Source organism: Morone saxatilis, unplaced genomic scaffold (assembly GCF_004916995.1).
Source record: "Morone saxatilis isolate NCDOM2014 unplaced genomic scaffold, NCSU_SB_2.0 Contig6, whole genome shotgun sequence".
Taxonomy (NCBI): domain Eukaryota; kingdom Metazoa; phylum Chordata; class Actinopteri; family Moronidae; genus Morone; species Morone saxatilis.
This window is the reverse complement of record NW_023340206.1, coordinates 3465627-3474338: the sequence shown is the minus strand read 5'-3', so window position 1 is coordinate 3474338 and position 8712 is coordinate 3465627. Positions and strand designations below refer to the sequence as shown.

The 8712-nt window shown below is 44.0% G+C and overlaps 1 protein-coding gene across 1 annotated transcript in view; it reads left to right on the top strand.

The window, feature by feature from the left end:
- The window catches only part of LOC118339951 (histone demethylase UTY-like), a 28146-nt gene extending 21566 nt beyond the window's left edge, over positions 1-6580 (top strand). The window contains exons 19-30 of the mRNA XM_035677782.1: positions 927-1056; positions 1185-1290; positions 1392-1597; positions 1746-1807; positions 1891-1965; positions 2049-2197; positions 2309-2423; positions 2534-2721; positions 3510-3651; positions 3746-3872; positions 4457-4627; positions 5320-6580. Coding sequence (XP_035533675.1) covers positions 927-1056; positions 1185-1290; positions 1392-1597; positions 1746-1807; positions 1891-1965; positions 2049-2197; positions 2309-2423; positions 2534-2721; positions 3510-3651; positions 3746-3872; positions 4457-4627; positions 5320-5349 — 1501 coding nt within the window. The 3' untranslated portion in view covers positions 5350-6580. The remainder of the gene's footprint in view (positions 1-926; positions 1057-1184; positions 1291-1391; positions 1598-1745; positions 1808-1890; positions 1966-2048; positions 2198-2308; positions 2424-2533; positions 2722-3509; positions 3652-3745; positions 3873-4456; positions 4628-5319) is intronic.
- The last annotated feature ends 2132 nt before the right edge of the window (positions 6581-8712 follow it).

Below are 8712 nucleotides of genomic sequence, written 5' to 3'. Positions count from 1 at the left end.
GAGTTGAAATGTAGGCGTTGGTCAGTTCTGGCGGGGAGTTTAAAAACGTGTGCGAGGTACACATAGAAATGGTTTTGATTGGTGGAACTGGGTGGCATCATCTCAAACACTAAATGCTGTAAAACTTTAATTCCAAGCAAAGTTTTTTGAAATAATAGAAATCTCCAAATTCTCCAAAACGTTCCAGGTGTGAGTTGAGTTTGATACTTACTTGTTACTTTATTTTGTGTATTCCAAGTTATGGAAATGTCCATGTTAGCCTGGTTTCTATAGTCATTTTTATCATCGCTTCAATCCCAAAGACTATCTGTGAGAAAGTTAAAAGGCTTTCGCTCTGTATTAAATGGATTGGCTGGTCCGTGTTGAAGGCTTTGTTTTGAAGATGTCTCCTCCCAGTGGAATTGCAGAGTAACTGCAGAACCGGAGGCAAACAGTTATGTAACTGTAAACAACACCGAAGGCTACTGGGCAGTGTTGTTGCCGTGCAGATATTATCCAGCGCAGATCATTCAGTTGGATCTTTCTGACAGAAAACAAAAAGCAAGAGCACATCGACATCGTAAATCGCTGCCGGACAGCTTTATAACAGCCACATATATCATATATATTCAGGATTATAGACAAAGGGGGGTTTATATAGCACTACACATTTTGTATTTAAGTTTGGTAGAGTATACAGCAAAAGGAAGGCAAATAACATTTTGACTGCAGTGATGACTCACTTCTTATATTAACATATATCTTCTCCATTTTGACCATTTTGCAATGTGTAAGTCACTCCTCAGTCTGAGGCAGAACAGCGGGTCTACCCAGCATTACTGTGTTTCACTGCTGTGGTATTCCTCTGCGCCCTGGCTGATTTATATTCCGTGTGTTCTATCTCTTCTGCCGCTCGCACTAAAAAAACTCATTTTTTGTATGTGCAGGAACCTGGGGAGGAACGGTCTCTCCAACAGCAGCATCCTCCTCGATAAGTGCCCCCCGCCCCGGCTGCCCCCTCCACCGTCACCAGCCCTGCCCAAAGACAAGCTCAACCCTCCCACGCCCAGCATCTACGTGAGTATTACCCAGAGGGCCGCCGCGTTTTTTAAATATCCATGTGCATATATGACTACCTTTTTATTTATTTTTTTGCCTGATCTACATAAAAGTAGATGCTTTAACTTCCTGTTTCCTGTCTCCAGCTGGAGAACAAGAGGGATGCTTTCTTCCCCCCACTGCACCAGTTCTGCACAAACCCCTCCAACCCCGTCACTGTCATCAGAGGACTGGCTGGAGCTCTCAAACTGGGTAAATGCTTTGTTTACTAAATGCATTGTGTGTATTTTTCCTCAGCATTATCAATCACAAAGACGTGAGTGTGTTCATTTCCCGCTCTGGTTGCTCTGCAGACTTGGGTCTGTTCTCCACAAAGACCTTGGTAGAGGCCAACCCGGAGCACCTGGTGGAGGTCTGGACTCAGCTCTCTCAGCCCGCCGATGAGAACTGGGACCCGAGCGGCAGCAAGAAAATGTGGCGCTGCGAGAGCGCCCGCGCCCACACCACCATCGCCAAATACGCCCAGTATCAGGCCGCTTCCTTCCAGGAGTCCCTACGGGTCAGTTCAGCTTGATCTGTGTCCTTTTTGGATTCAATTTATACAAAACATATTCAGGATTCAAGTTTTGCAGCTCTTCAGAAAGGTTTAAGGATACAGAAAATCTGAATTGGTGGCTGCTGGCCTAATGTGTGCCCTGTGTTTTCAGGAGGAAAATGAGAAGAAGTCATTAAAGGAGCCCTCGGACACAGAGCCAGCGTCAGCAGAGAGGTACCTAATGTCGTTTTGTAAAAATAAGAAAAGTCTCAGTTTTGGCATGTGCTTTCATGTAAATCCTCTCTGTGTGTCTTCAGTGTTGCACGCAAAAGAAGGGGCCCCTTAAAGCACATCAAGTTCGGAACCAACATCGACGTGTCGGACGAAAGGAAGTGAGTTGGGATCTCCTCTCGCCACCTCATGTGCCGTGTCTTTCAGAGCTGATCTTACAGTTGTCTCACTCGCTCTCTACCAGGTGGAAGCAGCAACTCCAGGAGCTCAGCAAACTGCCAGCCTTCGCTCGCGTCGTGTCGGCCGGCAACCTGCTCAGCCACGTGGGTCACACCATCCTGGGAATGAACACCGTTCAGCTCTACATGAAGGTCCCTGGGAGCAGGATAGCAGGTGAATACACACACACACTCAAAGTCACGCTCTCTTTCTGGGACAGATGAGTCCTGCAGTTCAATGTTTGGTGTGATATGCGCAGTGAAGAGGTTTTGTTTGTCTCTGCAGGTCACCAGGAACACAATAACTTCTGTGCCGTCAACATCAACATCGGGCCAGGGGACTGTGAGTGGTTTGCAGTGCCAGAGCCGTACTGGGGAGTGATGAGCAACTTCTGTGAAAAGTAAGCTGGACCAGACGAGGGTGTATAAAGCTGCTTGAAGCAAATAAAATGCTTCACCCCCTTCCCTCAACTCCCAACTTAATCACCCCTCTGCCTGTCTCACCCCCCAGGAACAACATCAACTTCCTGATGGGCTCGTGGTGGCCCAACCTGGAGGACCTGTACGAGGCCGACGTGCCCGTCTATCGGTTCATCCAGCGTCCGGGAGACCTGGTGTGGCTCAACACCGGCACCGTCCACTGGGTGCAGGCCATCGGCTGGTGCAACAACATCGCCTGGAACGTAGGACCTCTCACCGGTACGCCGGGGATTGTGGGACACGGGTTAATGTTAGTGGCAGTCAAGCAGCTAGAGGACAAATTCAGTAGTCTGAATTTTAGAGTTTAAAATGTCTTTTTAAATGATTTTGGCAAGTCTGACAAATTGATTGGATTATGTAGTTTCAGTCTTGCTTTTAAATGTGTTTTGGGGAAACTTTGGTATTGATCTCGCTGTTACAACTGCAAAACAAAACTGACATTGAACCAATACCAATTTTCCTATATGTCCTTTGTGCTCTTCTGTCAGTAGGGGTGTAAAATAGGCTTTAAATTGCATTTATCCTACACTTTATAATGCAGTTGAACCCACTGAAACCTGCAGAAACCACGTTAGAATCTCCCTCTTTCTTTGTCTTTGACCACTTAAGGCAACAAAATATATACATACTGCATACAACAAGTATGTAGATTTAGTGGCCCAATTCACAGCTTTGTGTTACAGGAATTATATCTGATATGCTGACCTTTAGCGGGATGTTTGAAATGCTTTCTCGCTGATTGGTGACCTTTTTAGCCGATAAGGGAGCTGATTACAGCGGGATTTTATTTCCTGTCTCCAACAGATGCACTACAGGTGCACTTTCCAGTCATCTGTATGACACAAATACGCTTCCATATTAACCAGTGAACCTGTCTTTGCTGTACACATAACAGCTCCCACTACACGTCAGTTTTTACATACAACGGCGACATCCTTCAGTGCACCTCCTGCTTTCTTGTGTTCACGGCGAGTAACGTACAGTATGTTTCCACTGCCTCTCTCCAGCCCACCAGTACAAGCTGGCGGTGGAGCGCTACGAGTGGAATAAGCTCCAGAGCGTCAAGTCCATGGTTCCCATGGTGCACCTCTCCTGGAACATGGCACGCAACATCAAAGTGTCCGACCACAAGCTGTTCGAGATGATCAAGTGAGTCACGCAATCCTTCGCTTTCAGCCCTCAGCAGTTTGTTTGTATTATACGCCGGGGTTTTTTAATCTGACGCGGCGTGTTCTGGTCACAGGTACTGCTTGCTGCGGACCTTGAAGCAGTGCCAGTGGGTGAAGGAAGCCTTGGCGACGGCCGGCAAGGAGACGGTGCTGCGGCCGAGGACCAGGGACGAGCCGGCCCACTACTGCACCATCTGTGAGGTCAGTCAGCTCGCCGGGAACGTTTCGGTTATCAGGGGGTGTGAAATTGGAACAAGATTTCACATTTCTGGATAAGCAGCTCACACTTATTTGTAGTCTAAAAAAAATAATTGACTCACCTTAACTGCTCCCGTTCTGAATGGTACTTAGACCGCACATGTTGGATTACATGTATGTGTCCCCTGGTTGTGTCTCTGCTGGTCTAAAGCTGTTGGAAAATGTGTTAGGGGGATAATAGATGTCAGTATTTGACTCATTTATGCTACAATTCAGCAGTTTTCCATCTGAGAGAGTTTAGGCAACATAAAGACCTGTGATCAGTTGGTCCATTGACTTGAATTAAAGGCCGACTCAGTGTTTGTTTGAGCTAATTAACGAGCACGCTAATGGATTTATTTGAATGCATGGCTTTCGGGCTGTTTAGCAGAATATCCCATTAAATGTCTGCTGTCATTGTGTCCAAGCAATCGTCGTGTTATTCACTGTCTGCGGAGCAGCTCCAGGGTTTGTCACTAGATGACATCATCACTGCAGTCTCTGCTGCTCAGCTTCGTTCAGACTCAAACCAAATGTGTACCCTGCAGGTGGAGGTGTTCAACCTGCTGTTCGTGCGCCGCGAGCTCCTGTCCAAGAAGCAGTACGTGGTCCACTGCCAGGACTGCGCCAGGAAAGGCAGCGCCACGCTGGACGACTTTGTGGTGCTGGAGCAGCACAGGATGGACGACCTGATGCAGGTCTACGACCAGTTCACATTAGTAAGTCACCGGACGGAGGGCGAGGCGGACTCGAGGCGCTTTGTTTCACCGTTCAAACTGAAAGAAAATTCCAGCACATTTATGTGAATCGACCGAGCAAATATCGTTTCATCTGAAATGTTAATTAAAATTTTTGATGTTTTAAAAATACAACCGTGTGTGAGTGTGTGAGTGTGTGAGTGTGAGTGTGAGACCGCAAGCTTTCATTCCAACCAAACAAAGACTAGTGATTGACTAGTTTCAGTCAACCAATGAATCCGTTCATTCAACTTGTGTTCTTTTTTTTTGAGAGGTTAAAAACATTTTTATTTATTTTTTTGCACCACCAGGTTTATTCTAACTGCTTTTAAAATCACCTCCCATTGAACAGACACCTCACACAAGGAGACGGGGATGTTATGAAATAAAAGTTTCTAAGTTGACTGGTGATGGGTGTGGTTCCTCTTGACTCTACATCAGACATTTGCTCAAAGCTAAATGTTTATAGCGCCTAATTATCATGCAACACTTTGTTTGTAAGCCTGTGGCGGTTCAGAACAGCGAGCAGACGTCAGACACAGTGCTAACAACAGTGATAGAATACTTTTTCTAATTTACACTGCTTATCTTGTGTATTGGATATCAACATGTTGACCGCAAAAAGCCTCTGGCTGATGTCTTGACTAATTTCCGCGTATCATCTTCCTCCCCAGGCCCCTCCTCTTCACTCATCTTCATCTTGACATTAGGTGACGCCTCTTTCTTCTTCTGCTGTGGAGCCATGAAGCCCATTTACAGGAACTTGTATTAAGATAAAACTAAAGAACAAAACAAACATCTACATACGCGGACCATTTCTGATATTCAGGAAAGCCAAGGCCGTCTCCCCACCCCTTCACCACATGGCTGGTCTCCATAGCGACGGCTGGAGGCTAAGGCGGCCGAGTGTGTCTGTCTATGCAACCTGTTTTTTTGAAGTGCTGGAGCCTTGCCCTTCCAGGGGAGGGGGGGGCGCCACCGAGCTCGCTAACAGGACTTCTTTCTCTCCCTCCCCCTCACCCCCTCCCAGCCCCCTCTTGTGACAATGGTTCCGCCCTGTTTTAATGGAGGACTTAATCAAAAACGGTTGGGAACAGGGGGGGACAAGGGGGAGGAGCGGGATTCTTAATGCGTGATAAAAATGTTTTGTAGATACTTGTTAACTGTCACAACTGGCAACACCACCCGTAAAAGACTACTGACTTGACAACCTTTCTCTCTCTCTCCTTCTCTCTCCCTCTCTCCCTTTATTTCTTTTTCTATTCTGGTAACAGGATGAAATGTCTGCTTTGATTTATAGAATTTCCCCCCAAAACTTTTCTTCTGTTTTTTCCTTCTAAGGAGCACTAGCCTAACTGGTCTTTTTCTATGGTAGATAGTAATTTTAAGACTCTTTCGACAGCAAAATCTCCAAAAAAATTTGTAATGTGAAGAGTTTAGGTGATTTTTTTCCTTATTTTTTTTTTTCTTTTCTTTTTTTACAGCTTTTACGTTTTATCTTTGTCTTGTTCTTTTCAAAACTATGATGTTTTGTTTCTTAGGTAAAAAAGGAAAAATTAAGTAAAAAAAAAAAAAAACTTACTAGCCAAGTCACAAAGAGAATGGGTTGCACATAGACTTATGGAATAAAGTTTAATTTGTGATTTTTTTTTTTTTGTTCGTTTCGTTATGTTTCTAATCTTGATGTAAATTTACACTATTTATAAATACATATTTATTGCTTGAAAATATTTGTTGATGGAATGCTGTTATTTTTTCCAGAGTACCTGCCATTAAATTTGAAGGAGTTTTGTCATTTTAACACAACTCCTCTTACATTTTCTATATATAAATAAAATTGCTTAGCAAGCATTGTACAGAAACGGACATTTAAAATTGTTTTATTGTTTGAAGAATGTTTTATGATGAGTCAATAAACACAAAGTTGTCAAATTATCCATGCTTTCTGGTTCTTCAAACATACAGTACTTCCATATAATCGTTCGACATGTCATTTACAGTAAATATCTGGAATGATACAAAAATATATACGATACAGATCATAGAGATCGATGTGTGTGAGTGCAGGCCTGAAACCCAGCAGACAATGTAGCTGTAGACTGACACACACAGAATCCTACACTGTATGCCAGGTCCAGAACTCACCCAGAATCTCAAAAAACATTTTTATTTCACATAAAATTCCTGCTGTCATCCAAACTACCCGTGCAGTCTAGGATTAACTCTGCCGAGGGCTTTTTTTTCTTCGCAGTAGGTGGGCATTCGAGCCATTTCTTTGAAATCTTAAAAGCTCTGTGGCTGAAAAGATCCCAAAGAGGCTGTGAACTACACACAGAAACATATAAAACGTTTATCTTGTTAGAAAGGAATTCCAAATATTTCTAAAAATATTAGACACAGTACATTACATTAAATGTAACAAGCTGCAAAATATAATGCAATAATACAGTATCCTTTAATGTCCTCATTATGTATCCTGACTAACATGGCCGCCAGCAGAGACCCAGTAGCCAGATGTAGCTGCTGCCAGCCCCACAGGATCTACACTGACTACTGAGCAACCGCTGGACGCCCTGTGGCTCTGCAGCTCCGACTGGAGCCAAAATGGCTGCCAAATTGCAGCCAAGACGGGAAATGATGAGGAGGAAAACAACTTCACGCAGAGGGAATGTGACAAATAAGCAGGTTCCCCGGGTATCGGATGTGCCGTCAGTGTTGGCCACTGCTGATGGGATGCAGGTGAGGATGTGACTCAAACAAAAACACAGAATACTGTAATACAGCTCGAATATAAACAATACCAGAAGAGGAGGAAGAGTTTCTAACATTACAGCAGACAGAAGCCCTTTTCCCACTTGCACCATCACCTATAAACGCTCTGCCAATATGTGGCGTTCTGTGTGAAAGGGTTGTTTAGTGGACTCATATGTTCAATGTAAGATTCATCAGCAGTGCGCCAGCTCTATAGGACCTGTTGAAACCCTTTTCACACGTCCAGCAACACTGCAGGTTTGACCATCTGGGTGAGGATGTAGATTTAGATCCCTCATATGGAAAATGACACGTCAATCTGTTCCCACATGGCAAAGTCATAGTGGATAGATGTTTTGTGCAGCCAAGAGACTGCAAGTTAAATCTAAGGGGAACTATATTTACATAATGCATTTCTGCTATACAAAACTGAGTTTTTCAGACTTTGCTTTCATTTTTTTTTGTTACTTGTTAATGGATTTACCTCTTAAGGCTAACAACGTATGTCTAAAATGTTGGGAAACAGTGGTTTAGATGATGGATTTTAAAACAACTTAAAAGTAATTTGCGTTAGAATGACGCTTATGGTTTCAGCTGGACTGCTAACATGTTAAATACACACAATACTCCCTGTAAAATAACTTACAGGGGACACACGCTAGCCGTGTGCTAGCATCTGTTGGTTCCATGTAGCGCCATCATCAGGTCTCTTTTAATGTGTTCAATACTTTGGTTTATAACAAAATACTTGTTAACATATGCTATTCCAATCTATCTAAGCTGTACTTTACTTAGTGGTAATTAGCAACTGTTAGCAGGCTCAGAAACTAAACTAAGATGGTAAACCTGGTCACTAACTCTTGCTAACTTTTTTCAGATAAAGATTTAACCTTTGGATAATTATCGGTGATTTGTGCTGCCTGTTCACACCATGTGGGAAGATTAATTAAATAGAGCATTTGCAGGTTGAGGTGGCATGCGGAAAGAAGCCAAACTTGCCATTTCCCTCCTCGTCTCCCTCTTTTTTCTCTCAGCGTTGATCCCGTGCTGAAACCAAGAATGGCCGCCTGAGCCGTGCTGTCGCAGCGTCCATTTTGAGTGCCACAGATGGACGCCGGAGACTTTCCACGCCTTCCCCGGAGTGTCCATCTGCCGTTCGAGGTCTGACAAGAGTCCTGGAAAAAAAAAAGACATTGAGATAAGAATCACTTTAATCACATGAGGGAGTTTGACTGTGAAACGACAATAAGATGGCCGAGTTTACCCCCCCGTGGGAAATTTAAGAATCAACAGTTTAAATTCAGCATTTGAATTGC